A 22,362-nucleotide genomic window follows, 5' to 3' on the forward strand; every position below is an offset into this window, starting at 1 on the left:
GTTAAAGACAATTGCACAAAGCAATCATAAAAACAAAGTTATATAATGAAGAAGCAAACAAAAATATACATCTTAAGAATACCCCAGAATAACTCTGTATTATCATTGTGTGATAATTTGGATGATGATGGATTTTAAGTCATTAAGAAAATCTTAAATATACTAAGGGAAAAAAAGTGTAGGCAATACATCCTAGAAATTTTACAATCATGTCACTTAAAGGCAGGAGAATGCTATCAATTAAAACCAACGAAATTTGCAACATGGCAAAGTTTCCTAAAAGGCTGTGAGTCACACAGAAAAGTCACTTTAACAAGTTAGTTACCACCTTCTCTGAAGATATCAGATAATTGGAAAGTTGCTATAAAAAAGTGTTAATGAAAGTGATGAAGAGTAAATGGAATGCCAGTACTTGTCCTCTCTGAGCCTTTAGACTTCCTCTCCTTGACGTCCAACCTTGTTACCATGGTGACCCCTGGGCTCCATCAGGCCAGGAACTGTATCATGTAAAAGAGCAGGAAGGGGGGGGGGGAGAGGGAGAGAGAGAGAGAGAGAGAGAGTTGTTTACATGCTTGCGTTTTCAAAATTACTCAGTATGGTTAAAGCTTTTAGTTCCTATGAAAGCCAACTGCAAATTCTCCAGCTCATTTCTAAGAATTATCAAGGAAATGCCCTGTCCCTTTAAATGTCAAATTTCTTATCCACGTAGAATCATGGGGTCCTCCACCCTCACTATTCTTTCGTCTGCCTCTCCTACATCTGCTGATACAAATTCCTCCACAGTACATCCGTCAGCATTCAGGAAGCACACCCATTGCCTCCACCACCTTCCATTCTGAAGTAGCTTGACCCCATCTTCCACACTCAGGGATGGTGTGGGACCCTGCCTTTCCTTCATGGACTCACTCTGCACTCTTTTTTTTTTTATTTTTTATTTCATAAATGTGAATTTACAAAGTGCAAATTTTGTATTGTTGTGGCTCCCCCCCCCCAACCTCCCTCCCTCCCGTGGCCCTCCCCTCTCCCTCTCCCTCTCCCATCCCACCCTTTTTTGAGTTTCATTTTCAATTACCTTCATATACTGAAGATCAACTTAGTATATATTAAGCAAGGATTTCAACAGGCTGCACTCACACAACCACACAAGATATAGGGTATTGTTCGACTAGTAGTGTTTTTCAGTTTCATAGTAAAACACATTAAGGACAGAGATCCTACGTGGGGAGCATGTACCCAGTGACTCCCGTTGTTGATTTAACAATTGGCACTCTTATTTGTGACGTCAGCAATCACCCGAGACTCTTGCTATGAGCTGTCTAGGCTATGGAAGTCCCTTGAGTTCACCAACTCTGAACTTGTTTAGTCAAGGCCGTGTCACAGTGGAGGTTCTTTCCTCCCTTCAGAGAAAGGCGCCTCTCTCCTTGATGGCCTGTTCCTTCTGCTGGGGTCTTGTTCACCAGGGTCTTTCATTTAGATTGTTTTTTGCCACCGTGTCATGGCTTTTCCATGCCTGTGAGACTCTCATGGACCTTTTAGCCAGATCCGAATGTCCCAAGGGTTGATTCTGAGGCAGGAGTCACTCTGCACTCTTTTCAATAGATTGTTATACCCACTAGGCAGAATGGATTGGATTCACATGTAACAGTTTGTCACAAAAGGACTTTTTTCTCCGTGTAAATGATGATTATATCAGTTCTTCCATGCTCCTGAACATGGTTTATATCCTTTCTTCTTTCTTTTGTAGGAAAACCTGAGTTTGTTTTCAGCAGACCCAACCTCAGATACCTGGAATACTTACATTAACTATATTGATAATATGTTGCTGGATGGATTCTTTCTTGCCATCGAGTGCTCCCTCAAATACCTCCTGGAAAACACTGGTACTTGCTGTCTTATGGATGTGGGTTATTATGGGAAAGATAACAGTAGCAGCATCCATTGAGTTAGATCAAAGTGCAATTGAGTGCTCCGTAACTTTTCTGTAAATGTTGTGGAATTTTTTTGTGAATGATGCCACAGTAAAATAACAAAAGTTTTAACTTTCTAAATTGTTCAAAGAGAAAAAATTTCTGACTCTAAAAATCAAGTGATAAATCAGGCTGTAAAGATAGTGAAGTCCGCAGCAAAAGCAAGAGCATACAAGCCAACTCAATCTAAATCAAGCTTCAGTAAAGAGGAGTGACTAAGCTGCGGTAACAGGGGGCACAGTTAGTAATCACAGCTTCATGCACACCTGTCTAGTGGCATTGGAAGGTGAGGGGGGGTGAGGGAGAGTGGGGGGAAGTATCCTGTGCCTCAAAACTACATGTACTTTAACTCTGTGACCTCTTAAGAACACAGGGAAGCTGTGGTAGCCAAGATGAGTGGAAGAAAAAGAAGTGTTTCTGTGTGAAACGCAGTCAGACAAGAAGCAGGGGAGGAGGTGGCTTTCAGAAGGAATGTTAAGAAGGTAATGAGCATTCCTTGAAGCTATTGGAAACAGCTAAGGATGTTGAATTTGTGGTGGATAAAGTGGACTGAGGTGTACAGCATCCAAGATCTAGTAAAGGCCAGTCTTGGCTGGCAAATGATGAGACAGGAAGGTAGGAAGAGTTCCAGAGACTAAGAGGCGACTTGAACCTTCACACACTGGCAAATTCTAAGATGCTGAGCAAGGTTCGCCTTGAAGAAGTGGACAAAACGGAAAGACAGAGGTGAGGGTTTTAAAGCTAGAGGACAAAAGTGAGATGAGAGTTGAAGATGTCAAGTCCAACGCAAAGAGAGAATTCAAATGCAGAATTAAAAATAGGTAGGCCTAGGCCGGTGCCGCGGCTCACTAGGCTAATCCTCCACCTGCGGTGCCAGCACCCTGGGTTCTAGTCCTGGTTGGGGCACTGGATTCTGTCCTGGTTAATCCTCTTCCAGTCCAGCTCTCTTCTGTGGCCCGGGTGTGCAGTGGAGGATGGCCCAAGTGCTTGGGCCCTGCACCCACATGGGAGACCAGGAGGAAGTGCCTGGCTCCTGGCTTCGGATTGGCGCAGCGCCGCACCGGCCATAGCAGCCACTTGGGGGGTGAACCAACGCAAAAAAGAAGACCTTTCTCTCTGTTTCTCTCTCTCTCTCTCACTGTCTAATTCTGCCTGTCAAAAAAAAAAAAAAAAAAATAGGTAGGCCTAGAACAGTGTCCCAATATCCAGGCCATAGAAGAGAGCATGAGCATGTTGAAACCATAGACATAGGAAAGGCTTGGAACTGAGGGCAGTCAAAATGGGCAGCCCTATGGTCTAGGTAGGTGGAGTGGCTGAGGAGTGAAAATAGTCCTTCTTGTAGGACTGCTGCCAATAAAGGACATCTGGCAGCAGGACCCAAGGGGTCCAAAATGGCAAGTTTGGGGACCTTCCAGGTCCTGGGGGCCAGTAAACCAGTGGGGGCATGAAACAGAGGCACCAAGACTGGAGAGCTGGCTCCTAGTGTTTCCCTCAGTGATCTGGCCAAACCTCCTCTGATGTTGGAGGTTCATGGGACTTCATTTCTCAGCCCTCACTTAGAAGAGCAAGGAAGATACCCTGGCCGTAAGAGACAGTGCAGGCAATACACAAGAGGTGGTGTCTACCCACACCCACTGGCTAACTGGTTCTGCTGATGAGGGCTATCTAATGTGTGACTTGTTGTGTTATGAGAACAGCAGAGTGGGAAGAAGGCGATGGAGACAAGAACTGGGGATCTTCGGGACTGCCAAATTTACCTTCCCTCCATGGAAACAGGAGGGCAGGAGCACACCGCTGCTTTACAGTACAGCAGCCTTGCACTTCCTTTGAGTAGGCAGGAGCTGGACTTGGCAGCAGCTTGAACTAAGGTTCTAGAAATAAAATTAAAAGATACTGAGTATCTAAAGGGAAGTGGAGGAAGGTAAAGATGGTAGCCTCTGAGAAGGAGAAAATCACGGTGACCCTTTGCGGTAGCCTAGCTGAACAGTTTTCCTTCCTGGGTCCATCTTACAATTCTTACCTTCCTGAGTTTGGTCATGCCTATACCATTCTCCTGGCTTGGGATGACCTCTTGCAAATTGTGCAGGTTAAGAGCTACACACTATCCCCAGAAATGTTCCTACTCCTCTCATGTCCTGAAATGATTTACGTGGACCAAGATTGTGGAACAAGGAGAACCTGCCTTGTGTGTTCATTATGTTGGCATTGCATCTAACTTAGAGACTCGGTTCTCAGTTAACGCATGGGGAAAAACAGTTAAATTTTTATTATTATTATTATTATTATTTGAGAGGTAGGCAAGGAGGGGCATGGAAAGAGAGAAAGAGAAAGAGAGAGAGAGAAAGGAGAGAGAGAGGAGAGAGAGAGAGAAAGAGAGAGAGAGAGTGCGAGCAAAGGCATCGCGGCTCACTAGGCTAATCCTCCGCCTGTGGCACCAGCACCCCGGGTTCTAGTCCCGGTCGGGGCGCCAGAGTCTATTCCGGTTGCTCCTCTTCCAGTCCAGCTCTCTGCTGTGGCCCGGGAAAGCAGTGGAGGATGGCCCAAGTGCTTGGACCCTGCACCCACATGAGAGACCAGGAGGAAGCACCTGGCTCCTGGCTTCTTTGGGGAATGAACTTTGGGGAGTATTCCTTGACACTCCCAATATCCAGTCCATAACAGGCTCCTAAATATTCCCCAAATCAGAAAGATATATGAAAATAAGTGATTGTTGGTAAAAGCTTAAGCATTTGTACATTTATTTTTTTTTACTTGTGCATCTTGCTCTATGTGGTATTTTGATCCAAATTTAACAAGGCACATCGGTCTAGCAAGTAATTGGGGATTTGTGAATTATTTATACTGTGTTTAAAAGTTTTATCGCCACAGGGCTACAGAATTAAAATAAGTTGTCTTTTTATTTTTTAAGAAAATAAGCAGCACTGTGACTTCCCTTTATTTTTTATGCCCCTACAACCATTGGCAAGCATGCCCTGTGCACCCTAGCGGCTGCCAGTGGCACTGGAAGAAATCAGCTGCTTTCTAGAAATTGCCTATGAAAAATCAGCCCCATCGTGGTGCTGCCCAGCACCGGGCACTTGAGGACGTGGAAGGGGACTGCCTTGGGTTTGTCAGTCACTGGACACGGTAAATGTCCTGCAGTGCCCCGGAGAGCCCTGCACGAGAACTGTCCCGTCCAACAGGCGTCACTCTCCCCTTTGTGGCAGTGCTAGCAGACTTTCCGTTTCTCCTCTCCTCTTATCTGAGAAATGCTTTGGTGCCTTTAAAGCGGTACTCTGCTTTGTCTGTGTTGCCCATTCTTTTTTTTTTTTTTTTTTTTCCAGAATGTAAGGCAGGACTCACCCCCATATTTGAAGCACAACTGAGCCTCGCCATGCCAGAATTAGTTTTCTGTCCACCTCTGGAGCCCGGCGTCAAGGGGGGCTTCCATGACATCATCGAGGGTCTCCTCAGCAGCATTTTTGGGATCTCATCTCTGGTGCCAAGACTTTCCCCACACCACGGCTCTCCGCACTACCAGGTACTGGGTCTGCAACCCATCTTGCCCACTGGAGCTCCCTGCCTAGCGCTGGCGTAACCTACCTGCCTGCTGTTGTCCCACCCCCACCCCAAGGTGGACCTGGAGGGCATGGCCGATTTGGTGAGCATGCGGAGCACCCTCATGGAGCGGGTGCAGAGCGTGACGACCCTCTGCTGCGGCTATCGGCACAGCTTCAGCCAGTACTCCTGCCTCTTCGTGGAGGACCGCAGAGAGACGCTGGGGCAGTTCCTGCTCTACGGCCACGTCCTCACGCCCGAGGAGCTGGAAGCCCATGCCGAGGAGGGCATCCCGGAGACTCCGCCCCTCCTCCCCCAGTTTAAAGCCCAAATCGACTCCTACGAAAAGCTCTATGAGGAGGTGTGTGGGCTGGAGCCGGTCAAGGTGATTGACGGCTGGATGAAGATTGACGTGCGGCCCTTTAAAGCGTCCCTGCTGAATGTGATTAAGAGGTGGAGCCTCACGTTCAAACAGCACCTCGTTGATCATGTCACTAACAGGTAATATGGTTGGCCCAGCAGCTCTGGCTGCCAGAACACTGTAGCTCTTGTTAGTTTGCTTGCTTATTATTATTATTTAAATCTTCTTTGTGTTTTTCCCCATGGATTTCTTGGTTACATTAAAAATTACATCACCAGGCCCAAGGTTTTTGGACACCAGGGTGACTTAAGTCCCTCCCTTTTCCTCCGCTCACCTGGTGAGGACTCTTTGTTTTATTTTCCACTTGGTGCCCTGTGTGAGAAAGGCACCTGGGAAGTGGCAAATAATGTTAGAGACCATCAGAGCAGATCCAGTCTCCTTAAACCACTTTGACTGTGAAAGCTTTTTTAAAAAAAAAAAAAAAAAAGATTTATTTATTTATTTGAAAGGCAGAGTTACAGAGAGGCAGAGGGAGAGAGAGAGAGAAAAAGGCAGAGAGAGAGAGAGAGAGAGAGAGAGAGAGAGAGAGGTCTTCCATCTGCTGGTTCATTTCCCAAATGGCTGCAACAGCTGGAGCTGGGCCAATCTGAAGCCAGGAGCCAGGAGCTTCTTCTGGGTCTCCCACGATGGTGCAGGGGCCCAAGAATTCAGGCTATCTTCTGCTGCTTTCCCAGGCCATAGCAGAGAGCTGGATCGGAAGTGGAGCAGCTAGGACTTGAACTGGAGCCCATATGGGATGCTGGCAGTGTAGGCAGAGGCTTTACCCACTTTGCCACAGCGCTGGCCCCAACTTTGAGAGCTCTTTAAGCCTGGGAAACAGTGGGGGTTTAAAGAGCCCCTTAGATTTTATTTCTGACTCTTCACTCCTAGTCTCCTGTTGTCCCGCTATGCCTCCTGGAAGTCACTACAGTTCCACACTCTAGAGTGCCTATTTGTGCCACACTAACCCGGGGACTGCCTGCTCCAGTATGGCTCTAGATCACCCTGCCCAGCTTCAGGTTTCTCAACCAGAACATCATCCTCTGCATGAGTAACCCATTTATCCCACTTGGTCCCCTAGTCACTCACCTTGTCCCCAGAGCTCCTTTACCCCCATCTCCACTGGAATCTCAGGGAGGTGGGTAGCCACAGATCCTCTGTTTGGTGATCATACATTAGATGACCCCTCAAGGAAACCAGGCTGACCTCTGCCCTAAGCCGGAAGCCAATCTTAGTGCTATGGCTGCCCTGTTGTGTGATCTAGAACCATGAACAGATGGGAAATGGCACGGTAGAGGAGTCACCTGTCTACCAATAAACTCCAGGGGCTTTGTAATGGCGATGCTGGCCACCCAGGAAAGCATCGTGGGCGTGTTTCAAGTATGGCTTCCCGTGTGCTCGTTCAGAAGCAGCAGCCACTTTTCCACAGTCCTGAAGCCTTGTGCTTACTGGGGACCTCAGAGGCAAAAGGAGAAAGGGGTGGGGGGAGGCAGAACAGTGAGGGATGACCCAAAATGAAGCACCACTGGAGGCACAGCTGTTCTGGGGTCCCTCTCTCCATTGGCAGGTCTGGTAATCCAAGAGCCTGGGGCATGCTTTAAAATGTAGGGTTTGTAATTAACTGGGTGTAGTGGGGCCCACAGATTCAGGGATGACTGCTGTCAAAAGATAGCTTGTTACGAATCTCAACCAAAGGGGGCATGCCATGCCACACCGAGCCACATGGGAAACTGCCATCTTGGGAAGTCATTGGGCCTGGGATGTGTGATTTATTGTGGTAAGGAATCAGCGGGGCAGGGGGACGCAGGCTTAGGTTTGGTGGGTTTGAATGGTTTCAGCAGGCTATGGGACGTGGTGTTTAGAGTGTGGTCCCTTAGCCATCAGGCTCTGGGCAGATCAAGGCAGAAGGATGGTGACTTAGATTGTGAGAGCCACTTGCAGGGCAGTCATTGCCATCTCGAGGAACTGACCAGTCCTGAGAGGGGCAGTCCCTCCAGGGCCGGGAAGGCCCCACCTGGTTGGTGGAGGCCATGGTGAGAGCAGCTGCCATGGACATGTAGCAAGTAGGTCTTTGGAGACTCTCAGAGTGGCTTTCATTGGATGGACACATGGTAGAGAGTCAGCAAGCCTCGGTTCTCGTCCATGAACCCCTCTACCCTCACCTCTGAGACACTGGATTCCTCTATGGAACCTTCTGGCTTTAACCGTCAGTTGCTCCATAAATCAGCTCTTTGCTACACTTTAGGGGAAGTTTGAGTGTGCATTCTTGAGGATTAGATAAAATAGAAGTAACAAGAAAAATAAAAGCCTTTTATTATTGAGCATCTATTACACACCATGTAATTATGTGATCTCCGGGACAGAACCAGCACCCCAGCCAGGACTAGAACCGGGGTACCAGTGCTGCAGGTGGAGGATTAGCCTAGTGAGCCACGGCACCAGCCTAGAGAAAAATATTTTTAAATATATATCCACTTGGGGCTGGCGCTATGGCACAGCAGGTTAAAGCCCTGGCCTGAGGCGCCGGCATCCATATGGGCGCTGGTTCAAGTCCCGGATGCTCCACTTCCAATCCAGCTCTATGTTGTGGCCTGGGAAAACAGTAGAAGATGGCCCAAGTGCCTGGGCCCCTGCACCCACATGGAAGATACGGAGGAAGGTTCTGGCTCCTGGCTTCGGATCCGTGCAGCTCCGACCATTGCTGCCATCTGGGGAGTGAACCATTGGATGGAAGACCTCTCTCTCTGTCTCTACCTCTCTCTGTAACTCTGTCTTTCAAATAAAGAAAATAAATCTTTAAAAAAATACATCCACTTGCATTATTCAGCTAAGAAAAAGAATATTAGTTATATTTTTAAATTGCCCTTTTCACCCTTTTCTAATCAAATCCTTCTTCCTTCTTGCAAGACGTTACTTACCCTACATGGGATGCAATCCCTACTGTATTTAATGTGTGTGTATAAATGCACCATATACATATGTGCAGTTATGCTTAACTAAATGATGAGATTGAGTCCTGAGAAATATGTCTTTAGGCAATTCCATCATTGTGTAAACATGTCAGAATGCACTTACACAAATCTGGATGGTTTTGCCTCCTACACACCTGGACTGTATTGCATAGCCACTATCCTCTAAGCGGTCTTCCATTGACCAAAATGATGCAATGTGATGTATGGCTGTACATGTGTATGCATACGTACGTATATGTACATTAAAACTTCATGAAAATGAAGCAGTAGTGTATAATATCTGTTTTTCTGTGTTCTGTTCCATTCAGTGTCGTGTTTGAGGGTCATCCACGTTGAGAGAATAGCAGTTATTCCATTCATTTGCCACCGCTGTATTCCATTAGATGAACATATTACAACTCATCTGGCCTTTCTTTGTTGCTGAATCCCGGGGTTGTTTCTGATGGCTTTGCTAATATCAGCAGTGTTGCTGTGGGCACTCTTAGGTGGATGTTGTGATGTCCATGGGCAAGCATTCCTTTAGGGTATATACTAAGAGTGGAATTGCTGGGTCCAAGAGCATGTGCATGTGCAATGCCAAGCCCTCTCAAGGTTTCTTAAATATTCTATAGATAATCCTTTGCCAGTTGGATTACAAATAGTCTCCTGTTATGTGACCTGTCACTGTCATTTCATTTTTGGCATATGGTTGGCCCTCCACATCTGAAGATTCCCCATCTGTGGATTTAAAGTATACAGGAGAGCGTGCGTAGGTTACATGCAAATAAAATGCCATTTTATCTAAGGGGCTTACTCATCTGTGGGTTTTCGTGTGTAGTTTTGGGTGGGAGTTGGGGGAGTGTCCTGGGACAGATCCCTCACAGATACTGCTGACTGTGTTTTCATGAGCAGTTCGCCATTCCACTATAGCCAAATGTGTCCACCTTTTCACTGTAGCCAAATGTGTCCACATTTTCCCTTATGCTGTTGTTTTGTCTTGTTAAATAATTTTTTGCCCTAAAAACCTAATATATTCCGGATGTTCTCTCCTAAAAGTTTTAGAATATTGTGTTTTACATTAAGTAACCCCATGTCTATTGCCACATGTATATGATTATAACTGTGTAATAAATTTTGATATCTGCTAGTACAAGTCCCATACATTATTAATTTTTATTAAGAATATCTAGATAATTTTTGGCCATTACTTTTTTTAAACTTTTATTTAATAAATATACATTTTGAAAGTACAACTTTTGGATTATAGTGGGTTTTCCCTACATAACCACCCTCCCACCCACAACCATCCATCTCCTACTCCCTCTCCCTTCCCATTCTTCATTAAGATTCATTTTTAATTATCTTTATATACAGAAGATCAACAGTATATACTTTACTTAGTATATACTAAGTAAAGATTTCAACAGTTTTCACCCACACAGACACACAAAGTATAAAGTACTGTTTGAATACTAGTTTTACCGTTAATTCGCATAATACAACACATTAAGGACAGAGATCCTACATGGGGAGTAAGTGCACAGTGTTGATTTAACAGTTGACACTCTTATTTATGACGTCAGTAATCTCCCTAGGCTCTTATAATGAGCTGCCAAGGCCATGGAGGCCTCTTGAGTTCACGAACTCTGACCTTATTTAGACAAGGCCATAATCAAAGTGGAAGTTCTCTCCTCCCTTCAGAGACAGGTACCTCCTTCTTTGAGGCCATTACTTTTTAATATAAATTTTGTTCATCAGTTTGTAGAAGAAAAAGGCTATGGGGATTTTGATTATATTTGTACTGACTAGATTAGTTTGGGGAGAATTGTCATCTCTGTAGTATTGAGTATTCATGTTCAAGAATATATGTTGTCACTTACATTCTTTAAATGTCTGTCAATGAAATTTTGTAATTGTTACCTTTCAAATAATTTGCATATCTTTGTTAATATTTATTCATCAATATTTTTTGATTCCTAGTATAAGTGATAAGAGAGTACTTTAGAAAAACTAAATTAAAACTAGATTTAGGGAACAGATGTTTAACAGAAAAGACACATGTGTCCCACATTGGAGATCTGGGTTTGATTCCCAATTCTGATTCCTGACTCAAGCTTCCTGCTAACGCAGATCACAGAGGGCATGCTATCCACATAGGAGTCATGGATTGCATTCTATCTCCTGGTTTCCAGCTTGGCCCCTGGCCCAGCCCCAGCTATGGGGCACATTTGGGGAGTAAGTCAGAAATGGGAGTTGCCTTTTTCTACCTCTGCTAAATAAAGCTCTGAAACTAGGAGCTGGGACTCAAACACAGGCACCCTGATATGAAGTCTGAGTGTCCCAACTGGCGTCTTAACTGCTAGGCCGAATGCTCAACCCTAAACTTATCTTTTAAGATAATCTATTTATCTATTTGAGAGACATATTGGGACAGAGCGAAAGCTATCATCTATTGGTTCGCTCCCCAAACGCTCACAACTGCTGGGACTTGGCTAAAACCGAAGCTGGGATCCAGAACTCAATTCAGGTCTCCCACAGTTCAGGTAAGAACCCATTCACTTGAGCCATCACCTGCTCCCTTCAGGCTTTGCATTAGGAGGAAGCTGGAGTCAGGAGTCAGAGCTGGGCATAAAACTGAAGTACACCAATGTGAGATGGAGGCATCTTAACTAGATGTAGGCATCTTAACTTACCCACTGAGCTAAATGCCCATTCCTTAGTTTGATTTTTGTATATTGATTTTGTAGCAAGCAACCCTGATAAATTAACTTGCTAATTCTAATAATTTATCTGTATACTCTTTAGGGTTTATTGAGTATATAGCCATCATCTATAATAGTTTTATTTTTTCCTTCTCAGAATTCATGCATTTATTTCTATTTCTTATCCCACCTGCTAGAAGCTCCAGTATAATGTTGAATAGAAATAGTAATGAGAGGCTGGCGCCGCAGCTCAATAGGCTAATCCTCTGCTTGGCGGCGCTGGCACACCAGGTTCTAGTCCCAGTCGGGGCACCAGATCCTGTCCCGGTTGCCCCTCTTCCAGGCCAGCTCTCTGCTGTGGCCCGGGAGTGCAGTGGAGCATGGCCCAAGTGCTTGGGCCCTGCACCCCATGGGAGACCAGGAGAAGCACCAGGCTCCTGCCTTCGGATCAGCGCGGTGAGCTGGCCACAGCGCACTGGCCGCGGCAGCCATTGGAGGGTGAGCCAACGGCAAAAGGAAGGCCTTTCTCTCTGTCTCTCTCTCTCTCACTGTCCACTCTGCCTGTCAAAAATAAAAATAAAAAAATTTAAAAAATTAAAAATAAAAAAAAATGGTAATGAGAGACACCCTTGTCTTGTTCTTGAACTTAAAGTGAGTACATTCAACATTTCACTGCTGAATGTCATACTCATTCTGAGTTTTTTGTGGATCCTCTTTATCTGATTAAAGACATTTCTTTTTACTTCTAATTTATTAAGAGTAACATAAATAGATGTAAAATTTTATCAAGTGCTTTCTCTAAGTCCTTTAAGATAATTCTGTTTATCTCCTTAAAATGTTAAAGTGGTGAATATATTATCTGATTTCTAATTTTTAATCAACCTAGTGTTGCTGAGATAAACACAACACAAGGTATTATCTTTTCCAATGTGTCCAGTGGTTGATTTTGTTTGCAGATTATTGTGTTTGGCATTGTTGCAGCTGTGTTTATGGTTGAGATTGGCCTTCAGTTTTCACTTTTTTATACCGTCTGTCTGAGTTTAGCTTTGTGGTTTTGTTAGCTTCATAAAACAAGTTGGGAAGTAATCCTTATTTATTCTCTGGAAGAGTTGGTGTTATATTGGAATTCTCTGATCCTTGAAAGTTTGAATTAAATCTCCTGTTGAGCCACCTGGGCTTTGAGTTTTCTTTGTGAAAAAATTGTAACTTATCATTTCTTTTATGGTTATAGGAATATTAACGTTTTTCTATTCATTAGTAAGACACTTTTAGTAAGTCGTGTTTTCTAAGAATTTATCAATCTTATGTAAATCTTCAAATTTTTAGCACTAACTTGATATTTTTGTACATGTTTAATCCCTGTGAAGTCTACAGTATATCTACCTTTCTTCCTTATTCATTAATTTTTTCCTTCCTGAATTCCTGTCTTGATCAGTCTTATCAGAGATTTACCAAGAACTATTTTATAAACTCATTGATCCTATCTGTTATGCCTTGATTTTTATTTTAATTTATTCTTTTGGATTTAATAATTCCTTTTACTACTTTTATTGGATTTACTTTCTGTTCTTCAGCAGACCTAAGATACTTTGCTTATTAATTTTGAGTCCTCTGTCATTTTGAATGCTAACCTTTAAAATTATAAATTCTGGCCAGTGCTGCAGCTCACTAGGCTAATCCTCCACCTGCAGCGCCGGCACACTGGGTTCTAGTTCCAGCTGGGGTACCGGATTCAGTCCTGGTTGCTCCTCTTCCAGTTCAGCTCTCTGCTGTGGCACGGGAGAGCAGTGGAGGATGGCCCAAGTGCTTGGGCCCTGCACCCGCATGGGAGACCAGGAGGAAGCGCCTAGCTCCTGGCTTCGGATCAGCACAGCGCGCCGGCTGCAACACACCAGCCACTTGGGGGATGAACCAATGGAAAAAGGAAGACCTTTCTCTCTCTCTCTCTCTCACTGTCAAAAAATAAAAAATAAAAAAAAGTTTAAAAAATTATAAATTCTAAGGCCGGCGCCGTGGCTCAACAGGCTAATCCTCCGCCTTGCGGCGCCGGCACACCGGGTTCTAGTCCCGGTCGGGGCACCGATCCTGTCCCGGTTGCCCCTCTTCCAGGCCAGCTCTCTGCTGTGGCTAGGGAGTGCAGTGGAGGATGGCCCAAGTCCTTGGGTCCTGCACCCCATGGGAGACCAGGAGAAGCACCTGGCTCCTGCCATCGGAACAGCGCGGTGCGCCGGCCGCAGCGCGCTACCGCGGCGGCCATTGGAGGGTGAACCAACGGCAAAAGGAAGACCTTTCTCTCTGTCTCTCTCTCTCACTGTCCACTCTGCCTGTCAAAAAAATAAATAAATAAATAAATAAAAATAAAAAAAATAAAAAAAAATTATAAATTCTAACTTTACCTATATCTCACAAGTTTTAGTATGTCATATTTTCATTGTAATATAGTTCTATATATTTAATACTCATTATAATGGTTTTAGATCTTTTTAAATCTCCAAACATGGAATTTGTCTAATTATACTTCTGTTATTAGTTTCTGACTTAGAGGAGGTCTATACATTATAGCACTCTGCTTCCTAAAGCGGTAGTTCAGGCCATTTTTAGAAGTGTTCTGTCCACATTGGAAAAGAATGTGCACTCTATGCCTGCTGGGGCAGTGTTCTGTGCATGCCTGTGTGATCACGCTTGTTAACAGTGCTGTTCAAACCTACTGTTTCCTCTCTGCCTTTGAAAACTCTGCTTATCAATTACTGAGATAACTGTGTTACAATCACTGTACTTCGACGATGTATTGTCAATTTCTCCTTGTAATTCTGTCACTTTTTGTGTCATATTTTAAACATATTATAGAAGCATACACAGTTTGATTTTTTTTCTCATATCTTCCTGGAAAATTGAACCTTTCAACCAAACATTAAAGATCATCTTTGTCAATAGCTGTGTTTCTTGCAGTCGAATCTGGTTTGGCTTATGTTAATACAGCTAAACAAAGTTTCCTTTGTGTAGTTTTTGTTTGGTGTATTTATCTTTAATCCTTGCTATGCTCTTGCATAAGGAGAGATTTTGTAATCAGTTGCAGAACTGAATTTTTTATCCACTTTAACAATATTTATTCTTTAACTGGAGGGTTTTGTTCATTAGCATTTCTTATGCTGTATTTAGATTTAACTCTACCATTTTTATGTGCTTGCTACTTATTCTATTTCTAACCTTGCTATTCAGTTGAATTATTTTATGTTTTATTTTTTTCCTTTTCCTTATTCCATTTTCTCTCTATTGGTTTCGGTGCTGTACTATGTAGTTCTACTGTTTAAATAAGGGTCCTTAAAATAAATAAATTTATAAGGACCTTTACTCTTCTCACAACCAATATAAAGATGTTGTATCATCAGATTATTTCCTATCATTCCTAGTAATTTAGATTATCCTATGTTATTTATTTAAGCCCCACAAATGATGCTTTATTTGTCTCTCTATAAACCCAATATTTATTTAAATTTACCAACATATTTATGAGTATCTTTGCTCATTGTATTTTTGTACATTATACACCTGCCACCTAGGTATATCGATTGGAAGTACATTTAAACAAGGTCTACTGGTGGAACTTTCTCACTCTTTCTTTCTAATAAATGTATTTATTTTGCCTTATTCTTGAAAAAAATAGTTTTTTTGAAAGAAAAAATTGCAGGACAACAAATTTTCATGGAATATTAAAAACATTCTCCTATGTTCCAGTGTCCTGACTTGCATTTGTGTGGTGAAGCAGTCAGCCATCGATCTAATTGTTCCGTGGTTTTGTTTTGTTTTGTTTTGGCAGAAATCTGTCTTTGTCTGAAGCTAATTTTAATGTGTTTTTTTTTTTCCTTTCAGTAATCTGTAGTTTTGTACTAAAGTATCTATGTGATCATTTGTTAATATTCATTCAATCTGGGATTTGTTGGACTTTCTTGAGTCTGATCACTTCTTTTTTTTTTTTTTTTTTTTTTGACAGGCAGAGTTAGTGAGAGAGAGAAAGGTCTTCCTTCCATTGGTTCACCCCACAAATGGCCGTTACGGCCAGCGCACTGAGCCGATCTGAGGCCATGAGCCAGGTGCTTCCTCCTGGTCTCCCATGTGGGTGCACTTGGGCCATCCTCCACTGCCCTCCTGGGCCACAGCAGAGAGCTGGACTGGAAGAGGAGCAACCGGGACATAATCTGGTGCCCCAACCAGGACTAGAACCCGGTGTGCCGGCACCGCAGGCAGAGGATTAGCCAAGTGAGCCGCGGCGCCGGCCGAGTCTGACCACTTCTTCTTCTTTTTTTTTTTTTTTTGGTGACAGGCAGAGTGGACAGTGAGAGAGAGACAGAGAGAAAGGTCTTCCTTTGCCGTTGGTTCACCCTCCAATGGCCGCCGCGGTTGGCACGCTGCATCTGGCGCACCGCGCTGATCCGATGGCAGGAGCCAGGTGCTTCTCCTGGTCTCCCATGGGGTGCAGGGCCCAAGCACTTGGGCCATCCTCCACTGCACTCCCTGGCCACAGCAGAGAGCTGGCCTGGAAGAGGGGCAACCGGGACTAGAACCCGGTGTGCCGGCGCCGCAAGGCGGAGGATTAGCCTAGTGAGCCGCGGCGCCGGCTGACCACTTCTTACACCCTCCCTCATCCACCTCAAAGCTGAAGCCTTCTGTCACCTGGACCACCACAAGGGTTCCTTGCTGTCCTCCTGGTTTCCATTCTTGTCTCCGTAATATCTAATGTAATATAATAAAATAATAATAACTAATGTCATCATCCTAGCAATACTGCCACCAGCTAAAATCTGTTCTCCTCCAGCTACAGATATTTTTTAAAATGTAAATCCTATTTTGCCTTTCCTATCCAGAACTCTCACACATTAAATAAAATCTGGATTTCTTACCACAGCTAATAAGCCTCTACATTATCTGACCCTCATTAATTCTCTGATTCGTATCCGCATACTTCCTCCTATACCCCTTATGATTTTTTAAAGATTTATTTTACTTATTTGAAAGGAGAGAGAGGGAGAGAGAGAGAAAAAAAAAAGAGAGAGAGAGAGAGTGAGAGAAAGAGTACTTGTCTTCCATCCACTGGTTCACTGCCCAAATAACTGCAATGGCTGGAGCTTGCCCAGACTGAAACCAAGAGCTTGGAACTCCATCAGGGTCTCCCACATGAATAGCAGGGGCCATCTCCACTGCTCTTTCAGGTACATTAGCTAGCAGCTGTATAGGAAGTGGAGCAGCCAGGACTCCAATCAGTGCTCATATGGGATGCCAGCATTGCAAGCTGGGGCTTAACCCCCTGTGCCACAGTGCCAGCCCAGCTCCTCATGCTTTTCCTCCCTGACTTCTCCCTTTTCTTTAAATACACCCAACCTCATCTAACCCCAGTGCCTTTGTATGTGTAGCTCCTCCACTGGGAATGCTCTTCTCCCATTGCTTTCTGTGGCTTCCCTCCTTGACATCATTTACTTTTCTTTTCTACTTCACCTACACAGAAAGGCCTTCCCTGACCATTCCACAGAAGATACTGTCTTTATTTATTTCCCCCTTATCTTTATTTTTTCCATTAACAACCACTACTGTGTGGAAACTACAAAATTCATTTCATTGATCTGTTTCAATTTTTTTTTGAAAGCTTTTTTTTTCTTTTATTTCTTGACAGGCGAGTTAGTGAGAGAGAGAGACAGAGAGAAAGGTCTTCCTTCCGTTGGTTCACCCTGCAAATGGCCACTATGGCCGGCACGCTGCACCGATCCGAAGCCAGGAGCCAGGTGCTTCCTCCTTCCACCATGTGGGTGCAGGGCCCAATCACTTGGGCCATCCTCCACTGCCCTCCCGGGCCACAGCAGAGAGCTGGACTGGAAGAGGAGCAACCGGGACAGAATCTGGTGCCCCAACCGGGACTAGAACCTGGGGTGCCAGTGCGGCAGGTGGAGGATTAGCCAAGTGAGCCGCGGCGCTGGCCAATCTGTTTCAATTTATTTTCCCCATCAGAATGTTACCTCCATAAGGTTGAAGTCTGTTTCTTATTTACCATTGTTTTCTCAGGAATTAAAAGCATGCAAAGGTTTATAATAGATGTTCGATAAATATTTCTTGAATTAAAGAATGAATTTCATTCAACTCTCAATAACCAGTGGGAAATATTATATTTTTCAATCTTCTAGGTGAGGAGACTTGGGCTCAGAGATGTTGAATGACTCAGCCCTGGTCTAGGAAGTGTCAAAATCAGGAGTAGCATTTGACACAGTGGTTAAGGTGTCGCTGGAGACCCTCACATCTCGGAGTGCCCAGAATCAAGTCCTGGCTCCACTCTTTATTCTAGTTTGCTGATAATGTAAACATCGGGAGGCAGCAGGTGATGACTCAAGTAATTGGGTCTCTGCCACGCACATGGGAGATCCCAATTGAGTTTCTGATTACTGGCTTCAGCCTGGCCCATCCCAGCTGTAGCAGGCATTTGGAGAGTGAACCAGCAGATGAGAGTCCTCTTTCTGTCCACCTGTTTGTCTGTCTCTCTGCCTTTCAAATGAATTAAATATAATAAGTGTCAAATCAAATCCAGATGTATCTGACTTTAGTGACCATAGCAGTTTTTTTTTTTACTTTTTATTTCTATTTTGTTTTCTTTTAATAATTTCATACATAGATTTTAAATATTATAAAAATAATACAAAGAGTTCTCCTTTACCTTTGGCATTTTGAATGCCATAGCAAAATTAGCAAAACCATAGTGTTAATATTTTATGTGGAACTAATAACAGATATACAGACCTATTCCAGTTTCATGAGTTGTCCCACTAACATCCTTTTTCTTGTTAAGGATCCTACTTTGGATCACACATGACATTGAGATATGACTCCCAAAGCTCCTCCATCATGGGATAGGCCTCAGTCTTGGTCTTCTATAACCTTGGCACTTGTGGAGAATGCCATATTCTTTTATTATTATTATTATTATTATTATTATTATTAATTTGAGAGGTACAGAGAGAGAGCCAGACAGTAAGCTCTCATCTACTAGTCTTCTCTCCAAATGCCTGGGAGCCAGGAACTCAACCCAGGTCTGCCGTATGAGTGGGACTACTTGAGCCACTGCCTGCCACCTCTCATGGTGGATTAGTAGGAAGCTGGAATCAGAAGAGGAGCTGAAACTCAAACCTAGGCACACACAAATGGAACATGAGCACTTCAAGCTGAGTCACATGCCCAAGAAGGCCATATTCTTAACATTGGGGCTTAGCATATGCAGAGTACGTAGCAAGGCTGAGAAGCTATGTGAGAAAATAGCCATTATGGTTAGGGAAGAAATAAATAATTGCTTTTGAGGCACGAAAGGGTTCCTCATATTCTCTTTGTGTTGATTAGCTTGGCCGACCTTGAAGAGTTCATAAAAAATAGTGAGAACGGCTTGCTCAAGAAAGTGGAAAAAGGAGATCTCCAAGGACTGGTTGAGATCATGGGCCATCTTGTGGCTCTTAAAGACCGACAGAGCAGCACTGATGAAATGTTTGAGCCCTTAAAGCAAACTATTGAATTGCTGAAGACCTATGAGCAAGAATTGCCAGGAACAGTGTTTAATCAGCTGGAGGTCAGTACATTTGTGCATTTCTTATAAAAAAAAGTCAAAATTCTGGGATTTTAGAGTGGGATGAGATGGGCTGAAGTAAGTGAAGTAAACAGTGCTTGGTGGTGAGTCAAGGGCCATGTTTTGACATATGTGTCATGTCTAGTACATTCTGCAAACTCAATATATATGTAATGCTGGAGATGTGTGAGAGAATCAGTATGGAAAGAGAATTTTTCCCAGAATCACAAATGAACCAAGTTTTCAACTCAGAGAAAGAAGTTCAGGTCTGAAGGATGTCAAGATGGCCTAAGAGGAAATGTGGGGCATAAAAGAAAATAGATGAGCTGCAAGGTCCCTGGACTAGAGATTCAGAGTAAGGACAGCGTTGAATGAGAAGTAGGTGATAGTTGAGAGAATGGGCAACCAGGAAGGCAGGTCAAAGAGCAGTGGTGTTAGGAGAGGTTTAGAGCATGGGTGAATGACACCATCGTGTCATGGTGTGACCTACCAGTATACATGAAAGCACGTGAGATCTGCCCAGCTTCAGGACCACGCACAAAGAGGGAGCACCTTGTGGGGCTGACCATACTGAGGTCTCCTTTGCAGGAGTTGCCTGAGAAATGGAACAACATAAAAAAGATGGCCATTACCGTGAGGCAGCAAGTGGCCCCACTGCAGGCGAATGAAGTGGCCATCCTCCGCCAGAGATGCACAGCCTTTGACATTGAACAGCAGCAGTTCTGGGAGCGATTCCGCCAAGAAGCCCCCTTCAGGTATGGACCAATGCACCTCTGCTGCCTGCCTTGCTGTAGACATGGCCCATCTTTGAGTCACCATTGATACCTCTGTTAAGTTTGTATATGCTTTCAGCCAAGGAAGACCAGCTAACAGCCTTCCATTCCATGTAGATCCTTTGATTAGAACATGATTCCTGTGTGAAATGCCTGTACAAACACTGCAAAATACCTTGCCTTAAAAAAAAAAAATCAAGAAACTTCTTGTATCTCCAAATTTGTAGGGGGATTGCATATGGTAAAAATCACTAGAATTTTACTAAACCTTAACATTCCGAAACATCACAGACTTCTTTCCTTTTGGTTTTATAAAATGGCTGAGAGAATTCTAGAATAATTTGGGAGGGCATTTTGGTAGCTGAAAGGAAGGATTTAGGTAAAGGCTTGCTTCAGGGAGTTTTTTTCTTGACAATGGTCAGACATCTCTGTACTTGGGTCTCTACACAAACAAAGTAGAGTAGGATGGAAAGCATCAGTCACAGGTGCTCCCTCCCCTCTGCCCCCTGCACACACACACGCACACACACACACACGGATTTCCCTCTCAGAGCTTTCCTTCCTGGTGGACACATCAACCTGGGGTTTGCTTCCCGTGTACTGCTCAGCATCAGGAGCTCCAATCAGGAGAACGTGCTATTCTGATTGTGTCTACTGATGTGCCAACTGCATTGGACACTGGGTCCTCTCTTCTTCCCTCTTTGACTGGTGTTCTGGTCCCCTGCATAGAATTTCTTGCTGGGTCTCTTCTTTGATCTTGTGTAAACAGACTTGTAAACTTCCAAACTGGAGAATGCCATATATAAGGACTGAGGAACCTTTTAATTTCAAAGGTTACTTAACCAGCAGAAATATGGAAGCAACAAACCAGATTTTTAAAAATCAAAATTTTATTGGGAAGGAACTATGAGAAGTCTCCAAAAAGTTCATGGAAAATGTGTATTATGAAAAAAACTATGCATGTTTTTTAAGACCTATGAATTATTTTTTTAACTTTTTTTTTAAAGATTTATTTTATTTACTTGAAAGACAGTTACAGAGAGAGGCAGAGACAGAGAGAGAGGTCCTCCATCTGCTGGCCCACTCCCCAGATGGTCACATCAGCTGGAGCTGCACCAATCCAAAGCCAAGAGCCTCCTCCGGGTCTCCCCTGTGGGCTCAGGGGCCCAAGGACCCGGGCCATCCTCAACCGCCATTCCAGGCCACAGCAGAGAGCTGGATCAGAAGAGGAGCAGCCGGGACCAGAACCAACACCCACATGGGATGCCGGGGCTCAGGCCAGGGCCCCAACCCGCTGTGCCACAGCGCCGGCCCCTAACTTTTTTTTTTTTTTAAAGATTTATTTATTTACTTGAAAGTCAGAGTTAAAGAGAGAGAGAGGAAGAGAGAGAGAGGTCTTCCATCCACTGGTTCACTCCCCAATGGCCACAACGGCCGGAGCTGCGCCGATCCAAAGCCGGGAGCCAGGAGCTTCTTCCTCTGGGTCTCCCACACGGATGCAAGGGTCCAAGGACTTGGGCCATCTTCTACCGCTTTCCCAGGCCATAGCAGAGAGCTGGATCAGAAACGTAGCAGCTAGGACTCTAACCAGTGCCCATATGGGATGCTGGCACTGGCAGACTGCGGCTTTACCCACTGTGGCCACAGGGCCAGCCCCTGCATGGTTTTCAAAAGAAACAAAAATTGTTTGCACCCAAGTGGACTTTTCTTTTAAGTCCATGTTTCCATAAGCTTTCTGAAGCTCTCTCGTATAACATAGGATTAAGTCCTTGGACTCTGAATTCAGGCTACCTGGAGCCTGGAGTCAGGTCCACCACTTACTGCACATGTTGTGGCAAGTCACTTCATATCTTTGCGCTTCAGTTTCCTGGCCTATGATGTGCAGGTTATGGTAGCATCCACCTTGTATTGTGCTTAGGATTAAAGAGATCATTCCTTTTTTTATTTTTTCAAGATTTATGTATTTATTTGAAAATCACAGTTACACAGAGGAAAAGGAGATGGAGAGAGAAAGAGAGGAAGAGAGAGAGAGAGAGAGAGAGAGAGAGAGAGGTCTTTTATCAGCTGTTTTACTCCCCAATTGGCCGCAACAGCCAGAGCTGTGCTGATCTGAAGCCAGGAGCTTCTTCTGGGTCTCCCACAGGGTGCAGGGGCCCGAGGACTTGGGCTATCTCCTACTTCTTTCCCAGGCCATAGCAGAGACCTGGATAGGAAGTGGAGCAGCTGGAACTTGAACCGGTGCCCATTTTGGGTGCTGGCACTGCAGGCGGTGGCTTCATCTGCCATGCCACAGCGCCGGCTCCAAAGAGATCATTCTTGAAAGAGTTTAGCATTATGTCTTGTAGTATGTTTACCAACCCTCCTGGTTTTCCCCTGGCCATGCTGATTTTAGCGCTGAAATTCTCATGTCCGTGAAGCCCCTCTGTTCCAAGCAAACTTGG

The 22,362-nt window shown here is 44.3% G+C and overlaps 1 protein-coding gene across 1 annotated transcript in view; it reads left to right on the plus strand.

Moving 5' to 3' along the window:
- Positions 1 to 22,362, plus strand: part of DNAH9 (dynein axonemal heavy chain 9) — a 359,765-nt gene that overhangs the window by 56,195 nt on the left and 281,208 nt on the right. The window contains exons 15-19 of the mRNA XM_062215967.1: positions 1,745 to 1,880; positions 5,291 to 5,487; positions 5,581 to 6,005; positions 18,929 to 19,151; positions 19,737 to 19,903. Coding sequence (XP_062071951.1) covers positions 1,745 to 1,880; positions 5,291 to 5,487; positions 5,581 to 6,005; positions 18,929 to 19,151; positions 19,737 to 19,903 — 1,148 coding nt within the window. The remainder of the gene's footprint in view (positions 1 to 1,744; positions 1,881 to 5,290; positions 5,488 to 5,580; positions 6,006 to 18,928; positions 19,152 to 19,736; positions 19,904 to 22,362) is intronic.

This window comes from Lepus europaeus, chromosome 18, assembly GCF_033115175.1.
Source record: "Lepus europaeus isolate LE1 chromosome 18, mLepTim1.pri, whole genome shotgun sequence".
Lineage (NCBI taxonomy): Eukaryota > Metazoa > Chordata > Mammalia > Lagomorpha > Leporidae > Lepus > Lepus europaeus.